Source organism: Opisthorchis viverrini, assembly GCF_000715545.1.
Source record: "Opisthorchis viverrini unplaced genomic scaffold opera_v5_421, whole genome shotgun sequence".
Taxonomy (NCBI): Eukaryota; Metazoa; Platyhelminthes; class Trematoda; order Opisthorchiida; family Opisthorchiidae; genus Opisthorchis; species Opisthorchis viverrini.
The window spans coordinates 4,147-27,533 of NW_008752082.1; the positions used below are offsets into that span (position 1 = coordinate 4,147).

At 42.8% G+C, this 23,387-nt stretch overlaps 1 protein-coding gene across 1 annotated transcript; it reads left to right on the plus strand.

The window, feature by feature from the left end:
* Positions 1-923: 923 nt before the first annotated feature.
* On the plus strand, positions 924-2,368 carry T265_10919 (hypothetical protein; the record flags this gene model as incomplete). Its single annotated transcript, XM_009177435.1, has 4 exons — positions 924-1,278; positions 1,471-1,662; positions 1,736-1,974; positions 2,021-2,368. 4 exons carry the CDS (start codon positions 924-926, stop codon positions 2,366-2,368), a joined length of 1,134 nt encoding a protein of 377 aa, XP_009175699.1.
* Positions 2,369-23,387: the final 21,019 nt, after the last annotated feature.

The following is a 23,387-nucleotide window of genomic DNA, read 5'->3' on the forward strand; positions in this document are numbered from 1 at the left end:
ACCAGCTGGTTTCGTCGGCCTGCTTTCGGGAGCACAGGGGGATATGAGCGCAATCGGCTTGATCATGAGTTTGGGGTCGTCTGGTTTAGTGCCCGGCGGAAGCCTGTTTCGTGCTTCCACTCCTGACCTGTTGTGACCAAGCTTGCGCGCGTCTAGAGGGCGATCCTCAGATAGGCGCCTGATCATTGGGTTGGCCTTTTGAATGCCACCAGCCCGCTCCAAGTTTTCCTGGAAGAAAGAGTGACTAGAAGTCTAAGGGTTCGCTTACTTCCCTTCTGGCGTAGCCATTTTGCGTGGAGCGATTTATCAGGCTTGCTGAGGATCGACTGTGCCAGCTTCACTGGCGTGATTTTTCCGCAGAATGACCACCAGATTATCAGCCTGTTTTACCTTAGGCGTCTGTCCACTAGAGACGCTGTGGCGGTTTTTATAGCCGCGTCAGAAAGTTGTATGACTTTCTTCGCAGCCATGGGACCCGGTATGGACATCGCGAGGTATTCGTTCAGCGAGGAAAGTTCCTTGTCGACTTTCGCCCAGGTCGCTGCATTCTTAGCGCCTGAGTCCTCCAATGCCTTCAAAAGACGCTTTAATTTCGCGTCGAGTATCCCGATCAAAGCGGAACACTGACAGTGGTCTTTCGGCAAATGCACTGGGGGTTGGGTACCGTTTCGGGGGACTCTTCTCTTCGCAGCGGTATGCCACGAGGTAATGCAAATAGGCCAAAAAGCCCGCGTAAAGAATGGCCGACCAAACTGTTCCGGCCATCCAAGGGCTAAAGTGCTTGAGGGGTTAAATAATGTAAATAGAATCAATGGAATAGATGTAGCAGACAGCAACAGATAAGAGAAGAGTTTGACGGGAAGGAAGAAAGAACAATACCGGGGAAGCATTTCGCGTCGCGTGGTGCAACAACTCTAAGTTAAATGCTTGCCCTCGTGTACTCCACCACTTCGAACAATACCGGGGAAGCATTTCACGTCGCGTGGTGCAACAACTCTAAGTTAAATGCTTGCCCTCGTGTACTTTCTCCACCACTTCCGGCCCTACTTGCTCGGCAGGCGCTTCCTTGTTCGGACAGACCATCACTCACTACAATGGTTACAGAGTTTCCGCGACCCCGACGGTCAAGTAGGACGTTGGCAATATTGGAATCAAGAGTATGGTTACTCTTGCATCTATCGCCCGGGCGCCAGACGCCACCACCAGTGGAAGCCTTGTACAAGCAGTTTAAAAGAGTTGTCTGCAACTCGATGTTCTTAGAGCCACGCAAAGCCATAAGTTACTTAAGGCGTCTGATTGTGCAAATTCAGTTAGTCTTACGTCAAAATTCAATTTCTGTACTGGACGGTCAGCCCCCCGGTGTGGTAGGAGAGCCCTCTCCAAATTGAGTGGTCATCTTTCGAGACAGACGGTGTCCCCCGAGGTCCCTATGGCCATTCACCCAACTCTGCTAATTTCTGATATCCATAGGACCGACTGATAGAGCCGTGACAACGATCCTTGCCAACTGTTTGGAGAAGACCTTCAAGCTCGTCCACCGGGTGGTTGTTGATGTCATTGGACCCCTACCAGAGACCAGAAAAGGTAACCGTTTCATTGTTGTCATGGTCGACTACTTAAATGAATGGTGTGAAGCTGTGCTTGTGAAGCAACAAGATACCCGTACGATTGCGTCGGTGATAATCTCTGAGTGGATATACCGCTAGTGGTACCAGCCATTCTCCACTCTGATCAGGGCCCATCTTTGAGAGCCACTTGCTGCGGGAAATATGTGCATTACTGGGGATCCATAAAACGAGGACAACACCGTACCACTCAGAGGGGAAAGGTCTGGTGGAACGCACCAACAAGATCATAAAGAAGATACTAACTACCCTTGTGGATCGCTATGAAGAGGAAAGGTGGGACGAACACATCCCCCTGTGCATGCTGCCTTATCGTGTGGCTGTACACGTATCGACAGGTTATGCGCCGGTATTTCTACAACTCGGCCACAACCTTCGACTGCTTTCTGACGCAGACGCCCGTGGCCCCGGCAAACCTCGTTGGCAGCAACGAGTACGTCCGATCGCTCCGCGAACGTCCGTTCGCCGCACTGCTAATCGCTCGCGAAAACATCGGACGTGCTCAGCAGCACCAAAAGGCTGTATACGACCGCAGATTAAACGGACCTGTGTATGAAGTGGGTGACCATGTGTTCTTACATCGCCCGAAATCACCGCCGGGTGCACTGCCAAAATTCCACCAGCCGTCGCAGGGCCCTTATGTTATTATTATGAAAAGACCATCCGTAACCCATCTCAGCCGCATACTGATGCGCAATGCGTACATTACAACCATTCAAAAAAACATTCCGCCAACCTCGTAATGACGCCCAGCCGTCAGCGTCCCACTAGCTGCCACCTGTCAACCATACGGTTGAGATCACTACTTCTGACACAAACACCTTCTGAGCACTGAGGACAGTGCTCGGACTCGGGAGGGGGCAATGTAACGCAGTTGAAACTCGACCGTATCTGCATGCATGTCTATCACATGAACTTATGTGTCTCTCCCCCCCTCTCTCCCTGTTGTAGGTACCATGGTCGGACCACCACGAGCCCCGGACAGGAAAGAATAACCGCCTTTACAACCCCCCGGAATGACCTTGACCGACCTCTTACCCGTCTTCCGGTTTCCGTTCGGGTTAAAGCACGTGCGTTGTTGCTACACTCCGGTCTTCTCCCCTGTACCGCCCGAACTGTGCGCATGTGTGCTGTGTATACTGTGTGGATTCATTAATACCAGTCCGTATATCTGCACATTTCACAACTGACGTGTGCTGTCGCTACATCCTCTCGAACGTCGAATACCGCTGACTTCCTGACGTCCCACGCTACATAATATTTGATTTCGCACTTTATCGGAAGTCGATTCATGCACAAACCAAACTGAAGCAAATGATTGGCTGGACCTAGTCACGTGATCCCTAACTAAACGTACAACCACTGCGTACGAGGCTCAGCTGCTCAAGAGAAATTTGGCTGAGAGGTGTAAGCCTGGGTAGCGCCCCTGCTGGCTCGCGGTTGAAGTCCGGGCGACGTCGCTCGACACCTTTTCGACTTTTCCGGTTAACGTGTTGGTTCATAGGATGCTACTGCTTTTGCTGAGTCATATAGCAGGAAAATATGGTCCACCAAGATAAAAGTAACCTAACGTTCTGAGTGCGAACTTCCAAATATGGTTACATATCCATGACTATAGTTAAGTTTGAATCGAGATTTCCGGAAATAACAAATGTCGAGTTCCTCCCAAGCTTTAGTTGGAAGAAATGATGTGGATAGTCAGAACAAGGTTGTGTGGAAAAAGCCAGTTCGATGGATACGTTAAGGTTCGCGGATACATTCTGTGATGTTGAGATTTTTTGTTTTATAAACGTCCTATGGCACGTATTTCACGCGGAGAAGCAGAGGTCTCCTGCAATAATTTAATAAAATTGTTCCATGCTATTTCCTCGCTTGCACTGACAGTCCATCTTTCAGTTCAAAGTGGGACGAAATTTCAACAACAAGTCCAAAAATAAATGGTAACGAATCGTCTATAGAAATGGTTGAGGGAGAGTCAGCTTTGTATAAGATAGAACGGTTCAGTCTTGAAACTTGAGCTGTCACAGAAGGGTGATGAACTAGCCTGAGGAATAGGAAAACAAATAATTACGTCACGTAATGACCACTCGCCTTTCTGATCCATTTCTGCTTTGTTTTTCTTTTTTACCCCACCTCAAGCACCTCAAGCGTGGGACGTCAGGAAGTCAGCGGTATTCGATGTTCGAGAGGATGTAGCGACGGTACACGTCGGTTCTGAAATGTGCAGATATACGGACTGGTATTAATGAGTTCACACGGTATACACAGCACACATGCGCACAAGTCGGGCGCGTCAGAAGAGAACACCGGAGCGTGGTGATGACACACGTGTATTCAACCGAAACCGAAACCGGAAGTCGGGAGTACAAAAGCTAGGTCAATGTCAGTAGTGGGTGTACAAGCGGGTACTCTTTCTTATCCGGGGCTCGTGGTAGTTCGACCATGGTACCTGCAATCGGGAGAGAGAGGGGGGAGACACATAAGCTCATGTGATAAACGTGCATGCAGATACAGCCGAGTTTCAACTGCGTTGCATTGCCCCCTCCCGAGTATGAGCACTGTCCTCAGTGCTCAGAAGCCGTATTCGTGTCGGATGTACTGATCTCAACAGTATGGCTGACAGGTGGGGGATAGGAAGACGTAGACGGCTTGGTGCCAGCACGGAGTGAAGGGTAGGGCTTTAACTGACTGTAATGTACACACTGTACATCCTTATGTGGGTTAGAATGGTCACGAATGACAGGTGTTATTTGACCTCTTAATAACGATAACATAAGGTCTCTACCACATGTGATGGAATTTTGCTGGCGCACCCGGTAGTGGTTTCGGGCGGTGTAGAAGCACATAGTCGCCTACTTCGTTCAAAGGTCCGCATGATTTGCGGTCGTATACAGTTTTCTGGTGTTGCTGTGCATGTCCGATGTTTTCACGTGCGTATTGTAGTGCAGCGGACGGGCGTTCTCGGAGTGACCGGGCGTATTCGTTACCGCCAAACAGGTCTGCAGGAACCACAGGCGTGTCTGCGTCTAAAGGTAGTCGGAGGTCGTGGCCGAGTTGTAAAGATGCCGGTGCATAACCTGTCGACTCGTGTGTAGTTGCTCGATAGGCCAGCATACATAGCGGAATGTGTTCGTCCCACCTTTCCTCTTCATAGCGATCCACAAGGGTAGTTAGTATCTTCTTTATGATCTTGTTGGTGCGTTCCACCAGACCTTTCCCCTCTGAGTGGTACGGTGTTGTCCTCGTTTTATGGATCCCCAGTAATGCACATATTTCCCGCAGCAAGTGGCTCTCAAAGATGGGCCCTGATCAGAGTGGAGAATGGCTGGTACCACTAGCGGTATATCCACTCAGAGATTATCACCGACGCAATCGTACGGGTATCTTGTTGCTTCACAAGCACAGCTTCACACCATTCATTTAAGTAGTCGACCATGACAACAATGAAACGGTTACCTTTTCTGGTCTCTGGTAGGGGTCCAATGACATCAACAACCACCCGGTGGACGAGCTTGAAGGTCTTCTCCAAACAGTTGGCAAGGATCGTTGTCACGGCTCTATCAGTCGGTCCTATGGATATCAGAAATTAGCAGAGTTGGGTGAATGGCCATAGGGACCTCGGGGGACACCGTCTGTCTCGAAAGATGACCACTCAATTTGGAGAGGGCTCTCCTACCACACCGGGGGGCTGACCGTCCAGTACAGAAATTGAATTTTGACGTAAGACTAACTGAATTTGCACAATCAGACGCCTTAAGTAACTTATGGCTTTGCGTGGCTCTAAGAACATCGAGTTGCAGACAACTCTTTTAAACTGCTTGTACAAGGCTTCCACTGGTGGTGGCTGTGGCTTAAGAATTAGAGATAGAATAACACTTTCGCTGGTAGGTTTTATTTGATAGTCCATTGCTGCTGAATTAGAAATCGACCTAAGCAACTGATACTTGATTGCTTATCTCAATGCAGGGTAAAGAGTAGCCCCTGAATACTGAAAACAGGTGTATGCAAGATAATCACATAGATTGATAAAAAGTGCTTGTTTAAGGACCAGCTGAGGTGTTAACTTTTTGAGAAAATCTTTGGGTTTGCGTCAATAACTTAATGTTTTTAGCAGGGGAGTTCTCACCCTTAAGTTATTTCTATTTCTGTACTTTGCGTGAATGTGTGTCAATGTATGTCAAAGAATAACAACATACTTTATAATCCGATAATCCACAAAAAAAGCAGCCGTCTCTCTCGAAAATTTCTTGGCGGTCGAAGTTGTAATTAATGTACATCTCATGCTTGCGCACATTTACTGTGCCAAAAACCTTCTGAATTGCATGTTCTAGGCCGTGAGCGTGGTGTATGCATGTTTTTGAACACACGCATGGCCGATTATTAACCATATTCTCAAGCTACACCAAGTAGCGCCGAGCATGAACGATTACTTTCTTTTAATTACCCACAACCGACGGAAAATGAGATTGGAGACATAGCGGGGCTTGGTTGAACGCAAAGGTTTTAAATCTTGGCGAAATCTAAGTGGTTATAGTCTGGTGCATGCTCATTCAGCCAGGTTATCAAACCGGGGCACGTGGTGGAATATGTTTCGGTTGCGGTCAAAAGGTTTTGCAAAGGGTCACAATATAATAAAAAAATGTTATTTTGGATGACTTTCCACGCGTAAAAGGAGCACAGCATTATGTAGCAGCCGGACAAAGCTTCATCAGCCCAATTCTGCCACGTCATATTTTCCATGACGACTGTTTTAAAGGATTACTTTCTACACATAATATAATAAATGAAATAATATCCTTGAAAAAGCAAAACAGCTAGCGCAAAGGCGCGAAATTCTCGCTTCTGACGAAGACATACATGATTAGTCACTAGACCCTTATATCATTCGTTAAAGGAAACGTTCACTCTTAAAGTGAAAGTCAGCCGGTCTAGTGAAACCCACCCAAAACGGTTTGACTTACCCGTAACATCAACATTTACGACCTATAGAAATTGTCAAAATGGGACTGCGGGAAAAACCTCTACAACCATTAAATTTCAGTACCAGCATACATCCATATGTTTGATATTTTACTGGAATAGACGACATGTCACCTACAAGATAACAAACATAAGCATTGATCTAATTAATGATAAATTATTCGTTTGATACGACAGTACTAGACCTTCTGGATTCTGAGCACTGTAGCACTTTTAAAGTGCTACTTTTCCCGCCGGTTATTATTTTTTCCTATCAGCATTGTTCGCATCACTGAACAAAGTGTATTGTGGTAAGACACGCGGACAAACCCCATTTTAGGCTAGAAAAAACTTTGGGCTTTTGCTGTCGCAACTTTTAATTTGATAGTACTGCTAATTCCCAACGTAAACAAGATTTTTAGCTCAATACAATGACTGCATCTATTTAAACCATTGGATTGATGTTGTGCCTACTGAAGGTTTAACATACGAGAAAAATAGAATTTCCTATTCATGGTATGGTGTTTAACGGAATACAAACGCTTGCGATTCCCTGTTTTGGATTACGAGTTGACAATTCCTTTGATCTTTCGCCGTGTAACACGTGACTTATATTAATATTTTATTCTCTTTAATAGACGCCCTAGGGTCGCTAACCACAACCACACCTTCTTAAACTAATCTGCAACGTGTCTGTGAACCTCTAACAACGTAGTCTTATACTTCAAATGCAAACTGCACACCGTAAATTTATCGCTTGTTAGGCACCGCTTGATGGAACTCCTCTCGAAAAAACTTTCCAAGTATGTGGTTGTGCTCCAGGTGGTAAGAAGTAACCAAAAAGGGTCGTTGTACCGGTGAACGTACAATCTTACCAGGTACCCAGTACAACGTGTGCTGTTGGTCATAAACAAGTAACGATACGCTTACCAGTTGCGATGAATTCCTTGACCTTGGCATAGTCTAGTGAGAAGCCTGCTGCAAAGCATTTTCGTATAGAACTCACAAATTGCTGCTCTACTACTAAATTATTACTTATGCATGCTTTCGTAGCATGCTGGAATTTAATGAAGGAGAAAAAACATGTCTAGCTAACTCTTGTACAAGATCATCCATCACTTTCACCAAACTGAGCCATGACAGACACTAACAATAGAAATTTGGTGCCCATAGAAGACCTTGAGTACGTTTAGAAACTTTCAACAAAACTCTGGCGACTAGAAAAATTAAATTTCTGACTGAAGCCGTGCATTAAAGTTTTTGTTAGAACTATGGTTTTAAAGAAATCTGAGATGTGGCTCTAAGAATCGGCGCACTTTCGAGCAGCACGGCTTTTGGATTTGAAGTTTGCCATCTGAGTCATTTTATATATTGTATCTTGCAACAATTTAGAACGCTTAGCCCATAGACATCTCGGAATGCCCTGAAGGTCTGAAATTATTACATCCCCTTCAACAGCGATACCTATTATCACATAACACCTTACGATCGGTGTCCGCAGAATATCAGCTACCTGGCGTCCGGTTAAACCTTCAAAATCCCGATATCAAACCCAGTGGATTACGGAACCCAAAACCGGACACACTGAACATTGACCCAATGCGATAACTATCTTGCATTGATAGCTGATGTTTCTAAGCCAGAATAGCTTCAAGAATATTTGCCTCACAATTTATGTGTCTGATAAAGTCAAAGGCTGTTTTAATAAATCAAACAAACAGGAAAATGGGAGTCACCTTCACTGCTATACCCTGATTTGTTTGTTACAGTGCCGTTCTCTTTGTTGCACATTCGGTTGTTTTGTAAGACGACTATTTGAATATATTTACTCGCTACGTGATCGCAAAACCATTTGTGAAAATACGCTAATAGGGGTTTGTGAATGTGTAGGTACCTGCTACATGCTGTTTGGGGGGATTTCTCTCACAACAGGACGTCAGATTATTCGTGGGATTATTCGTGGGACTTCTGTTGAATGGTATTTGGCCAAATGTGTAACTAAACTGAACAATGCAGGATGTAACCATGAAGTAACAAGAATTAGGACACTTTCTGTAGTACGTCAACGTCAGGCAATTGCTGTTTACTTAAATGACAATGGTGTTGTTAGATATTTTGAAAAATAAGATAGCGAACATTTTTGTGTATTTGCATCCAAAAGTCCGGCAAGATGCACCATGAATGCTATTCGGTACTGTAGATAGGGCATGGTTTTGATGACAGCCATCAGACTGGCTGAAACTGAGATCCCGTCAAAGTCTGAAACCTCACTAGTGTCAAGATTTACTATCGAAGTCTTCGCCAAATTTTGGCCGCCTGATTTACTTATCAGAATCAGAGGTTTGCGGAAGCGTTTTCGGAGTTTGTTTAGTGGATTTATGCTATCAACAAGAAGTGCACGCTAAGACATTGCAGTCGCCGCGGATATCCTTGTTCACAATAAGCGTAGGGGTGTTCAACTTCAATACCCTGGCTGAAAATTCTAGTTGGGGCTGTAAGTCTGGATCGTCCTAACTTAAGTGGTGGTTTCATTTCTAATTGCTTATCAAGAGCAGTATGACAATGTTTGCTGTAGAAAAGCAGATATCTCTTAACCTTTCGTGAACTCTCCGGAGGTCTTCAGTCCAAGATAGTTTGAAGAGGTTATGTTTGTCTAGTTTCGGCCTTATGAAAGGTAAACCTACTGACTGCATGAGTTAGTTGGCTTCTGAAGCCTAACAGCGCCGCTTTGACATCTGCATTGCTATTTTATTTCTCGGGTAAAGTGTAAAGGGATTGTGAGTATCTTGGAAAATTGGCCGTAAAAATTGTTATTCTTACTGGGCATACCAGGTGACGTGAGAAGGAAATGGTAGGTGAAGATTAAGAGAAAAACGTATTATATCAAAGGGGCTTTGTACTTTATGTCCGATGCTGACGACCTCTATGAGCACGTAGTTTGGACTCACTGAAAATGTTTTTATGAGTCATGTTTTGTTATTTATATAAGATTCAATGTGCCTAATTTGCATCATATGAGCACTACCACACACCACCATTGGTGCCATCAATACGACCAAAGACTGACATAGCCCAACGTAACCGGCTTTATGCAACGGAAATCCAAAAAAACCTCAGGGAATGCGTCTCGTTTCTTATTCTTTTTCAGTCTTGTTTAACTTGAGTTTACCACCGTGGAGACTGTTGTCCACTTCGAACCAAACCATCGTTTATCACGTACACCAAAGAGGATACCATTCTGGCCCTTCCAACTAATGCTTTGTCACCCCCAAGCTTATAAGGAAATTTATAAATGGAGCGGTCCTGTCTGCTTTTCTCTTAGATGACTTATTACATCCCGTCAGGCTCTGTTTGCCTGATTCACTTTTTCTTCACCCTGGTACTGTTAATACCTGACACTACAAAGGAAGTACCCATTGTATGGAATTTTGATGGAATTTCATGTGGTGAGCTTTGATGGACAGGAATCCTCCCTTCTGTTTTCACTGTTGCAAAAAAAGAAATTTCTACCTCAGCCTTTGTGCTATTGCCTTTATTGTGTCTGATATTCTCACGACAATCCATCAAGGATATGCCAACAAAAAACTATCATCTTACTAACAGTATCAACTTCCTGTCCAGAGCATTGACAACTTTGCGATTTAGTGGAGTAAATTCGCATTGAAATTTTCGAACACCAAACAAGTGAACGCAAACCTTTGCCTAATTAACAACGACATTTCTTATTGACTTATTTACACATCGCCTCATGTTACCATTTGCTCCTTGCAACGTTGCACGGATCAATGACTCAGGCTGTATGCGGACCTTTGCAGTTTCCTATACTACACATAAGGCAGGAAAATGAAGAATCTTGTTCATCATTTATTCAATCAATTTGTCTTTAAGGGATTCACGTAACCCTTTATATCTTTAGTTGAAAGTGTTCAAGTAGCTTTTTGGACAAAAATTTACCAAATACTTACCACACTGCTGAAGATCATTTCACGTTTTCTTACCCAGATCATCCGCCTAGCGCCGACCGCTTCCATCACAAGTACGAACAACTCTGTGAATGCATCAGTTACCCGTATCAGTATCCATAAAAGTCATTTATAACATGCCATTCTACTGTTTTATAAAATACCAGCACGCGTGGTCATAAACAGCCTTCCTAAAAAATTACACTCTCCGACCGTAGCTTACCTTTATCGCTCAATAGCTCAATACAATTGCTGAAGATTTCTTCATGGACTCCCTCAAAATACTGACACCTATCTCAGCGTTTACACGCTCATTCTACATAATAAGACGAAAACGCAGCATGTAGTATGAACCATCTATGTTGCTCATTTGCTCAAGTACAGGGGTCTCCCCCAATTAACACAACGCGCAGTCAAGTTGATGCTCATTGCAGGACAAACCGTTATTCATAGGGTCTACCAAATTCACAGTTTTGTGTGATAACCGAATGGATCTTATTCCTTGTTGTCTTTTGCTGTTCATTTTGGCCGGGTTAAAATATGCTTTTGATGAAATGAACAACAATTAAGATGTTTTACTGAAGATCATAGAGTCGACGGAAAATATGAGATTGCGCTTACATGATGAGACTCAAGGACGGGAAAACCAACCGTAACCAACTAGTAACCTTGTGAGTTGTATGTTTCGTCAAGCAAATTTTAGTCGCTATCGTATCATTCGAAAAGACAACACTCATGATAGGTAATTTGCTATCATTCCCGTCTTCTTGGAGCTGTCTGCTGTTACTCATTTTCTACTGCCTCATCTTTCGTTAAACTACCAAAACTACATTACAACAAAGTGGTACAAACAGCGAACTAGTCATCTGTCACTTTGAATGCGGTCGGAGGTAACAGAACAATAGGAGACTCAGAGTTGTGGTACACCAGAGCCAAATAAAAATTGAATGTCATGCCGAATTGTGATCGCGTTTTCCGGGTTGTGGAGGGAAGGTTGTGTCTTCTGAGGGGTAACAAGTCCACAATTGCCAAAATTTCCCCGTTATGAAAAGTAAATCGTTTTACCGATTATTCACATTGTACAGAGACGAAGCATGGTAGTTCACATGGAGTAGGAGGTCTCCATTCCAGTAGAACTTAATTTTGAGATGTATCTGCACTTATAATTTCAGTAGTGGTAAACATACTTGTAACCGACACCCGCTAGGGCAGTTTTCTGACTCCCTCGTTACATATGTAGTTCTCCAAAAAATGTACCGCTTTGTATTACATTTGCTTCATTTTGTTACGCGATGCGAACCGTCGATGCCGTTGCACTTGCCATGATATGCTGTGAATGCGTTTATTTATTTATTTTAGCTCACCAGACTTGTAGTTTTTCTGATACTGATACTGTTGGTAAGTTAGCCGGATGTCACATGACAGGGACGTTCTAGTTTTACTTTCATCGGCCTTTATATGGCACACTGTTTTGGGACAAAATATAAGTAGGGAATTTCAAAAAGTACCAATCAGCTGAGGATGTAAAAACGCTCCTTCTATCTGACAAGCAGTCAGCTGATTCAGGTCTTGAAAACGATCTCTTAGAAATCTGCCTTTGCTGTCGATCAAGCTTTAGATACACACCAGAATTTCTCAAAGACCGTTGAGCGACCAAAATGTGGTAATTGTGGGTATCCTTAAGGGGCCTTAATAACAGCTTAAGATGTCACCGGCTTAAGAAACCTCTTAAATATGTCTTTTGGCGCACATCTCTTTTCCAGTCGTACTTATTCTCATCTGTTAATTGGCAAGATTTTGTAGCGCCAGGTATTGTTCCTTTTTACAATTTTCATGACGGTTTTGCAATATATTGATCTGTTGTATGAACAAAAATCGAGTTTCAAGTTCACTTTACAAGAATCGCGGATTTACTCTTGTGTGAGCGTATGAATAATTCCGATTACTACGTTGTCTTGAATTTTGGGTATATACATGTCCATTATTTTGGGAGCCGTGTGTATCTGTTGTTGCAAGCGACGCCTCGATGTTTGAACGTTTCCATGCTACATTTTGATCTCTTTGGAATCAACTACTTAATTCGTATCTAACAGCTACCGACAACACACACAAGGCGCAAGTAAGATTTTTTGGCATTTTCCGAAATAACTGATCGATTATTGACTTTAGCAAACTAATTGTTTAACCAATTCGATTTAGTTAGTGAATCACTAGCTGAATGGTTCTGTCTAACTGAACAACACTGAAGCTGATGCATATATTTCCACATCCATCCAACGTTTCCCACAACGGCACGGTGATGAGAGAGACGCTTGTCGATGAGGCCCTCTAAAATGATTCTAGCCAAACCTCGCGCCCACTGTTTACTTCTTTGTGCGCTTGCTGCTTTTTGACCCTGGTAATCTGCGTTCGCAAACGGGTCGCTGGCTACTCGGGTGCAGTATAAAGTGGTTTTTCTTCGGTATATCCACATTCCCCTCTTTCTGCTCGCACTTGCCAATTGCTAACTTGCAATCTACGGGAATTCTAACTATGGCATATATGCCTGACTGTATTTATGACACTGCATCAAAAAGCATTCAATAACTCTGTAACTCGTAAAACTAAATGGTCACAAGACAATACGCGCAGGTTTCCATCTATGAAGACGCATTGGGCTATTCAAGACCTATAGCTTACTACAGACATTGAATAGTTTGTGAGTATTCTTCAAATTTAGGAAAAAAGACAAACTGCTCCATTTCCGGGTTTTTATATGAAACGATTTTCCAGTTCAACTTATTCAGTGACCCTGATAATTTGATGTGTATAATGAACTGTTGTCCTTAAGAAACCACTGAAATACACATCCAGATAGGGCTTCTTATAAACGTCTCCTAGGAGTTAGTTCAAGTCTATTTGATTTGTATGTAGTGTGTAGAGACACATCAAGAACTCGAAAAACGCCATTCTAACTTTTTGGTCTTGCATGTTTCTGCTCTTTTTGTTTATTCGTTCCCAATCCTCGTTTTACTCTATTATCGTACGAGTACCCTGAAAGGGGATGAGGCTATGAAACCTGCGATGCCAGAGAAGAATATCATTCTGCATCTTTGTTTGTGTACTGGTTACTGACCAGGTTTTGGCAGTCTGAGTTGCTCTGCTTTTAAAAAAGTAGCGTTTTAGAATAATGAGCTTGCTGTTTTCACTTTGTGGTTTAGAAAATGTGGTGAGTAGTACCCTAATTTTGTACATTTTGAGTGATGGAGGAGGCTCCGATATAATTTCTTGAACAAATTTCTGGCCACCAGCTTTTTCGTTCAAAAGTAGACCTTGAACTTTGTGGAGAAATAGTGTCTTCTTTACCCAGATCACCGGTCTCCGACTAAATCGAATCCGCCTATATACCATGCGAACTCATTTTTGCAGAAAGCAGAGGTGGTTGAAGCAAATCAGGGTTTAATTGTTGAAAGCAGTATGGTCACGATACCTCTACTGTCTCATGGAGTCTGGACTCGGTTAATCACCCTTCATAAGACGAGGGTTTTTCGATTGCATTAAATTACGAGACAATGAGGAGGGGTTACGTGTAACTCGCTTGCACCATGAGAAGTTTTGCATAGACCAAATAGTCATCTACAACCTTAAAGAATCATAAAGAGCGCTGTATCCAAGCTTTCCTAAAGGGATGAAACAAGAAAAATGTCGGTTAGTTTTAGTGCATGAGAACAAAGTCCTGGAAAGTCCTACCAGGAGAAGCTTGAAAAACTGGTCCACCCAGTGGTAGCAACGGTGGGGAAAAGAACTAATCAAACAGCATCTCTTCGCCTACATTACGTGCATCTCCAAGCTCAAGGTGATACTATCACTTCGAAGAGGAATCTTTGTATTCTATAGGGCTATCTAGAACATATGTGTACTCCTGACTTGGCCAAATTCTCCACCCAGTGCAAACATAAATTTCAGTGACCACTAAGAGTATACTTGCAGAAAGATCTGAGCCTTTACTATTGGTACGGAAGATAAGTGATGGCTAATAATTATAATAATTGTGGATGATTACGAGCCTCTTAGACTCTGCGCTCACATCACTATTGATTGAACAGCCCTTCTCCAGTCCTAGTGCAGTAACCTTCGACGATCCAGGCCAGAGAGAGAAAACACGACTTGAGTTCCTTGGAGTTCATCAGTAATGAAGGAAATCCAATCAATTGACGAAACCAGGACGACCACTGGGTAATCATCCAAAGCGTCTGGCAAACCAATCGTATCTCTTCAGCCTGAATCCGTTAACCGGCGTTTGCTGATGAAGCAGTGATATCAGGTACGCCAGAGTTAAATATCAATATGCGTCACTGATGGGCTCCAATGAAAGCAGAACTTGGGTTTACTTCTCCTTTGTAATGGCGAAAGATCAGAATAATTATGCCAGAAGAATAAGATCGCCGTCCAAACGAGCGCTCTACTGGTGGTGTTTTGGGCTTTAACTAACTCCTGTGCCCTTGTTGTTTGTTGTTCTGTTCACCCAGCTTGGCAGGTGGATTGCAATTGTTTTTTACCAATCAAAATGAAAAAAAAGAAGACATTGCTCAATACCACTCGTTTCAATCCACGAAGACAGGAGGCGTAATCAACGAAATTCAGATAAAATCCAAATAGTGGTTCACTTAACAACAAAACGAAAGCAGGAGTTTACTGGGGCATCGCCCTATTCAGAGGAATTAATTAACAAACACACTATAATCGATGCAGTCTATGAGTTGCCATAGACAAGAGAATTACATAATTTTGGGAATCACACAACCTAACGATGACCAACGGGCCAGTGGGAGAAAAGAAAGCGAACTATAATGGGTGGTTCCCTACTCATCCAACAGAATACCGGAAAACCAGACCACAAAGCAAGAATGAAACGGATCACTCACCAAAAGAACAAAATTTTTGAATAAAATACACTCAATGAACCAACCAGATACAAGGCGAATATAGCAACAACGCAACTCGAACTCTAAGCTATATAATCAAACCACATGAAAGCCGCCTGTAAACCGATCAGCTACGACAGTATTACTGAATTCAGTCTAGGAACTAGGGATTGTACGTGTAATATTTATTGTTGAGCATTCAGTAAATAGTACGGCTGTTGTGTATACGGCATCGTACATAGTACATAGTATATGGTATTATATATGTATGTATGATATACTCACTACCCCGCACTGACCACTTCACCGTAATTAGTGACGAAATATTTGGAATCAAACTGTCAAGCTGGGCGAAAAACCTAGCAACCGAATCGTTCTTCGGTTACGGTTGTTCCAATTTCTAGTCATTTGGTAGCTACCGCACAAAACCCACGCAGCTTCACTAAATCAGACTTCGTCACAAATTCAAATGTTACCGGATATCACAATATGGTAAAATTTAGTGAGCGTTTTTGAACAAACACTCGTAATTAGAGGGTTTTCCTGTTCTCGTAACCTCCTAATACCTAGTTTGATAGAACAGCTTAGAACGTGATAGCACGTTGAGAATCCACACAAGCCAAGAGACAGAAATGAACACCTAAAATGCACTTCATACGTGACGAGTTTTCTGTTTAACGGCCCACGAGCTGCACCTTCATTTTTGTTCCCAAGTTACTTTTTGACCTTTACTTCATAACTCATCCAGATCTACAACCAGCCCTCCGAGTTAAGGTGTTTTTCTCTGAGTAACAGAGGTTATCCAGAGCACAGCCCGGGGCGTTCTCTGGTCAGCACAGTTGCAGGCACAATCTATCAGTAGGAGTTCCACGGCATGCAGCTCACTCCTGCTGGAGGTGATGATGATTCGGAGTCTTGAATCCACAAAGGCCTCAGAGGTGTTCACTTTATGTTATACGATAGCACCGGAGGTGAACTTGTTACGTGGAGGGCTAATTTATGTCTTTTCAGCTCTCTTGGTATGCTAAAAGATTCAACCTTGTACGGATTGCGAGCTCTTATGCATTTATGGATTAGATCGGTGGTAATGACTGTGGTGTGTAAATGGTTCTAGCGCTGGTTAATTTACTATCAAGCAATGCTTGTGTCCGAGAGTTGTATTCACGGAAAAGAATTATTCTGTGCGGCCCAATTCGACATGTTTCTGGCAATACAGAGTAAACCGATCACCTCTGACGCTTCAACCTTGGTAAACAACGCGTAGACTCTCTTCTTGTCGTTTTCGCTAGTTAGCGTAGCATTAAAAGACGCGTCAGAGTCTTCCAGATAAGTATGATCCAGGTCATACTTTGTAGAAAAGTCTGTCAGCCATCAGCTGGCCCGTGGTGCTCCACTAATTTGCTTGAAATTATTATGCTAGCTCTATTGGTTGCACGACTCGAAGGCCCCTCGGCGTTTCTCTACTTCCGGACCTCTGTCAAACCAGACTAAAGAAAACATTTGACATTAGTTTATATGTGATAGCAACCGGTCACATGAAAAATTAACATTCTTGTGCACAACTCCAGTATCCGCGTTAACTTACCACTACAAAGGCTGTTGCCACTAATCTTTCCCAGCCTACAATTTGTCTACAAAAGAAACACGCTCAAGCACCTTGATTTCATTGGCCTATTTCATCGCCTCCTTCCAGCAGTCCGAAGAAACTGAATATGTTTACAGACAGCTAGGCACCAGGAGGTGAGAAGGGTCAGTAGAATTCCACCAAACAACGAGGCCAAAGCCTAGAATACGTGTGTCACTCTGTGAATCAATTCTCACCCAAAATATTTCCATTTATTTTACCGCCCACTGAAAGCTCGCCAAGAGCATTTACTTGCCAAGTTTGCGGTATAGTAACCCGCAAAATGTTACTTAAAGAACCGATGGAAAGATGTCAATTTTGAAGCGTGGCCAGTGTTCCCTTCGGCGGTTAAAGATGAGAAGTGTAGTGCCGGCTACAAAGGTGTTCAACACCCGACGGTCTACAAAAACACCAAAATCGTAGTGTCATGTACAATATATGGGTATTTTCTTGCACTCACCCGTGGTGATTCATTCCAGGTATCATCACGTTATTATTGCAACCGTCCAACCGAAAGACCTTGATACATTCCAAAACAAAAAGGTAGTAAAATCTTCGCTCCTGAAGGACTCCTGAGGACTTGGAAGGATGGCCAATGAAACGTTCAGATGATCTATAAAGGTTTCAATCAGACCTATGGTCAGACGGCCTTCCATTTACCAGTTTTTCCCATAATCTTACAATTTTTACAACTCCCAACCCTCTCCGGGATAACTCGCATGCTGAAAGTTTTGAATAGAATTTGCGAGCTCAGCCAAATCTAACCATATTGTCTGGAACAAGTCAGAGAGTACGTATCACTACTCACAATATCGGTCCCTAATCACATGAAGTACTCATGGAGTACACTTCTTGTGTTTTTCCAGGTTCCTATATCTCTTTGTATACAGCTGTGTCGAAGCCATATTTTGTGATTGTGTAGATGAGAACCATGCGGAATCAGAAAAAAAACTGACAACCGACCACTAGACATCAGAGTGTTGACAAATATTTACAGGCTCATAGCTAGTTAAATTAAACCAAATGAGTTAAATTTGTGGGATTTAAGGTCACTTTTAGTATTCTATCACTTAACTTATCGGCAAAAGTTTTATTTATTGCAGTATAAAGCACTTTTTATGCTTTCAAAAATTTGGGTGAGGTTGGACACCGGGTTTTCTCGCGAGCCTAAATACCTGCTTGTTATCTATGCAAAGCGTTCCGCCCTGGGAGGAGATCCTTTTCATAAACTTGGTCTATTTTCTGAGACCAAGGATAGCCGTTTAGTCTTCATGTAACCTGAAATCGAATTAGCTCACATTCACTTATGAATATTTCGCACGTTATTCTTGGCACTATGTTCTTCACCCATCTCACGAAAACAAAAATTGAGACGAGTTTTGATGTGTCATCTTCTCGGCAGCCTTGATAGTCCCGAATATAAGAAAAATCCATAAGTTTTGGGTAAAATTTGACGCAATAAAGTTAGGATATCAACCGCCAGCCTTAATTTTTGCCAACTTGGTAAAATTACCATCACCCAACAAACTGCTACGACAGAAGCCGAGAGGCAAAGCAGGTAAAGGTAAAGTGGTTAGGTGTGTTGGTTTCTGCACCTGCGAAGGTTTTGTTCCATAGTACCTGCGGTGAGGTTCAGAGGATATCACCACTTGGCTTGATTGCTTGCCTTTTGTAAGCGGTAGTAACCAGTTGGTATTCAATCCAGATACACGTGGCTTTGTTGCTTTGCACAAAATGTGCTGCGCGGTGGGCCGAATTCAACATCGAACGAACAAATCACCTTGATACCGTTCCGCAATACCATGGGGGGCGCTGTTCCTGACATCGACTGTTGGTAAATACAGAAAACACCTTGTCTCCACAATGTGAATACTGCCTAGCTGTGTGCGCGACATAATGCCAATCAGAAAAGAAGTGCACGACAAAGTTTCTAGCTTAGAATTGATTTCATCAGCTCAACATATCCGTGATACTTTTTACTTACACTGTGCTATCATCTGTTTGGTACAAAATTGACGTTTGTACACACATATAGATACATGTTTATACTTGAAACTACTTGGCGCAGCATTCCTTCGATGTGCATGAATGGACTACTATAGACAACCTCTATCAAAATGCTTGTTAAGCTACTGCAAACAGAAATAAAACTTTAGCTTGATAAGCAAATTGCTTTGCGTATTTTTTCTCAGGGTCGGTTATTAGATCCCACTCTCAAGAAAGTTTGAAGCGGTCTTTCTACTACGACGAGTCAATCAATGAACTGACCATGCTTCGCAGATCCATCCCTGCTAAGCTGATAGCTAACTATAAGTGACCTATCTAGGACCGTTTTAGTTTGTCTAGTGCCATACTAGCATTAAAAAAGTTTTAGGACTTACAGTACACTCATAAATGCTCTGCCAGAAGATAGGTGAAATTACGCGAAAATTCACTGTGAAAGTCGACGAAAACGGACCGGTCATAAAAGTTGTAAGTGCAGTGCAACAAACTACTGTCGTTCAAAAAATTTACAGCCAATCCAAATTGGAACATAGTACCAGAATTGGAAATGGAAAAAACCTTTGCTGGGAAAAGAAGAAAACAGGAAACCGGCTATTTTGGGCTTTTTTTCGCAAAATGTTTTTGTTTCGTGTTCCAGATACTTTTGTGGGATTTCAACCTACTGGTTAAATAGCCTCCTCTCCAGCTCCTCAGTGTTTACTCTCCGTATATTTGCATATAGAAAGAAGCATGCACTGTATGTAATGAATGTAATGCGTATAACACATGCACTACGCAGCATATGGGAGGTGTATTATATACTGTGTATTAAATATGATATGCATACGACACGAAGTATATGTGTGATGTATACTGTAATATGTATGTGGTGCCATTTGTTATACGTATAACCTGTTTCAAAGATGTACTTCATGATCGACAAACTAAGGTCACGAGTCAGATGTGCTTTAAATGTATTCAGCCAGCTGCATGCATCATCAAGTCGTTTTGGAAAGCCATACTTTATCCTTCTAGACAAGTACTGGTCATTGTTGCCGCCTTTTTTGTCACCGCAGCCAAATACCGGGAACGCGGCTGTTCACGTCCAAAAAAATTAATGTAATTCCTCTGCATGAGGAGACAAAACGTAGCTGAGCTGTCAGAAATTTTGCAATCTGGAAAATACTTACGTCTTTTTGTTTTCAGGTTCCTAATACGGCCACTATGAAAGTATATACGGCGGAAAATAACTCTCAAACGAAATACCTAGTAAGCCACGTTGGGTGATAAACCTCTCCGGGCAACTAGTGAGTAGTAGCGTTTCCTTCAACAGATTTCCTTCAGGCCTCTCATTAACTCAGCGAGAGACCATTTTGTTTACTTGTGGATAAAGACCACTCAGATTTCTGTTGAGAAAAACCTCTACGTAGGCTGAGCCTCTAGTTGACTAATTTATCAACAATGACAGATTGCGAAAGTTCCATTTGAAGTATCGAATTTGGTCGGAAGATTTGTCCAAATGCATGATACACAGTACCACCCAAACAATTAAAGACAAACAATTTTAGATTTTCATCACATTCTCAATAGAAAACTATTGGCCAACTGTTGAATAAGCGGACCGTTCACAGGAATGACAAATATTGCCGGAGTCGCACCTTCAGCATCGGGTGTCAGCAATTTATCTAACTAATTTGATAAGACCCATCATAATGGGTAATGCATCTGGTGAGATATATCCTGTATTACGACGTTATTGTGGTCAAGCTCCTTGTTTCCGCTCATTCACTTACTGACTTGCAGAGCATGTTTTACACGGCCAGACTTATGGGACTTCATGATGAATGCAAAACCGTGGACTACTGCGGTGCAAGTGGCAACTCATCGATTCGTACCGAGTCTGACAAAGGGGATGTTAGGAAAAGTCTATTTGGAATTTTTCTCCCTCTAGAAGAGAATTGTTAAGCAAATTTCTGAGTCATCTGGATTTTGCAGGATGAATAGAATCAGCGATACGTAGAGAATATATTTCATAGAGCGTGGTTGGTTTCCACTGAAGCTCGCTTCTTAGTCATTCACGTCCGTCAACTAGGGTTGCAGTTTACAAGAGTTGAGACATTAGTTTAAAAAGTACTTTCCTTGTCCCGATGCGATCATTCTCGTGAATCCAAATCGAAGGGCGGCTTTTATTATGGCTCATCAGCAGTGTGCATCCTTTGCTGTGGGGAATCTCGACTCCGGATATCGTCGCTACTCAGCCAGATCAAAGTAGTATGAAAGATAGATAAGAGCCGTCCTTAGCTGTCATTCCTCCTCTCACGGTTCTGAAGTTGTGTAGGTGATCGATAGTAAAGTGTGCAATTTAGAGTGCTGGCACCTCGCACATCTGTAATCGAACGGGTAACAGGACTGCGACAAGCAGTGATTGGGGCAGTACGAACGAAGTGCCTGATTTTAAAACAAGTTACTTAAAATATGGCGCAAATATAAGTTTGCGTAACGAACGCTTGGGGCTCAGGGGGTACACAAGTTGGTAATGAGCAGTCAGTTGAACGGCCTGTGCAAAAAGCGAAGTGGAATAGACAGAAGAGGAAAACACCTAAGAAAAGTCACGGGAGAGTAAACATTGATAGCGGCCGTCATCAGGCGCAACACAGTGTCACAGTTTGTAGTACTCTGTACAAAACCTATCGTCGCAACAAAAGGTGCACTCAGATGCACTGCCCTTAGACAGAAATCTTGGTCAACACGGGACCAGATACTGAATGCAACGACCTTGGACGGGTATCGAGTGCATAAGCCTTGGTAGCAGGTGGTTTTCTGCAATTCTCTCGTGGCTATCAGACCCAGTTTTCCCTTACGGATTAAGACGCACGAATAACGCAGATAAACAAAAAATGGGGAACGGACATGCGTAGAGATGATAGGAACAATCGAGTGACCGGATCACTTGATTGTCCGCTGTGTACACCAACGACCGACTTCCGTAATTGAATGGAATAAGTGAAATAAAAGTGACACTGGAAAAATAGGGAAAAATTCCACTATTTTCATTAGTAGGATGAGTTTTGACTTGTGTGGGAACCAACAACAGATGGCAAAAATTCTTTAATAAACTTATCCATGCGTGACTTCTGATTACCTCGAATAGCTGTGGTTTATTCCATTCATCTCCTAAATAACTTTCCCATCCCGTGTCAGCGCATCGACCAGTGCCACTAATTCACAATGTAAGTTGGATATGATGGGCGAACAAGAGTCTGCTCTGTCGACCAGAGCGTCAGTTCACTGTTTTTTCATACTTTTTGTCTTGCCTATTTATTAATGTGTTTGAGAGTTTCTGTCCATAAATGTGAGTTAATCCATATGAAGTACATCTGAATTGGTGACATCTGATACAAACAATCACCAGATCCTTGGAAAAGATGTGCTCCACAAGTCTTATAGGTTGGGTATGTGGGTATATTCATCCGGAATTTGACTAAAATTCACCTGTCATCTTTCTACAAGGCAGTGGCAATCTGATAAATGTCTATGCTGGTCCGGAGGCGAACATCAGATCATTTGCAATCAGGCATGGTGCTCGAACAAATGATATGTGGCTGAGCGACAGCATCGCTCAGTGGTTAACTCCAGAGCCCCGAAAGATGCTCAGTGGCTCGTAGTCCGACAGGAAAGTCAAACAATTAAGATATTCATTATATGGCTAAGGCAATTAGTTTTCGACTAGGTTGTGATAAAAAGAACTGAAGGCAAGCAGGAAACTATCTGTTCATCTTGTTTATAGCGTATTACACTAGAAGAAGCATTCAAGCAAACGTGCAGTTACGAACTTATTGGCAGTTACTACTCCAGGGGATTCTGATAAAGAGTTAAGCCCCAAAACAGCATCATTCAGAAGGTAGTCAAAGGCTTTGAATGTATATCGTATACACTTTAAGCCGATCTGAAATAACGGATTATTACCAGTTCTGAAAAAGAAAACCGATAACTACTTAATCTTGGATGTGGAGGGATACCGAAAAGCTTACAAACCAAAGAATTTCGCCCTAAATGAGACCAGATGAGACTAGGTGGTCCGGTTCTGAAACTCTTTGGTTAAAACTTTCAGGCTGTTGAACTCTGGCTTATGTGTGCTGACAAAATAGCTCAATAAATTGGTTGTTGATCAGATGGCTGTTGATCTGTTCGCCGAGCTTGGCAATTGGCTTGCAAACGTTTCGTCACCATACGAGGAGACATCATCAGTGCGCAGTTGGGTGGGTACTTCTTCCTTGCCTGCGTGTGTTTATATAGCAGTCAAAGGCCATCTGTTATCTTCTGACGTGAT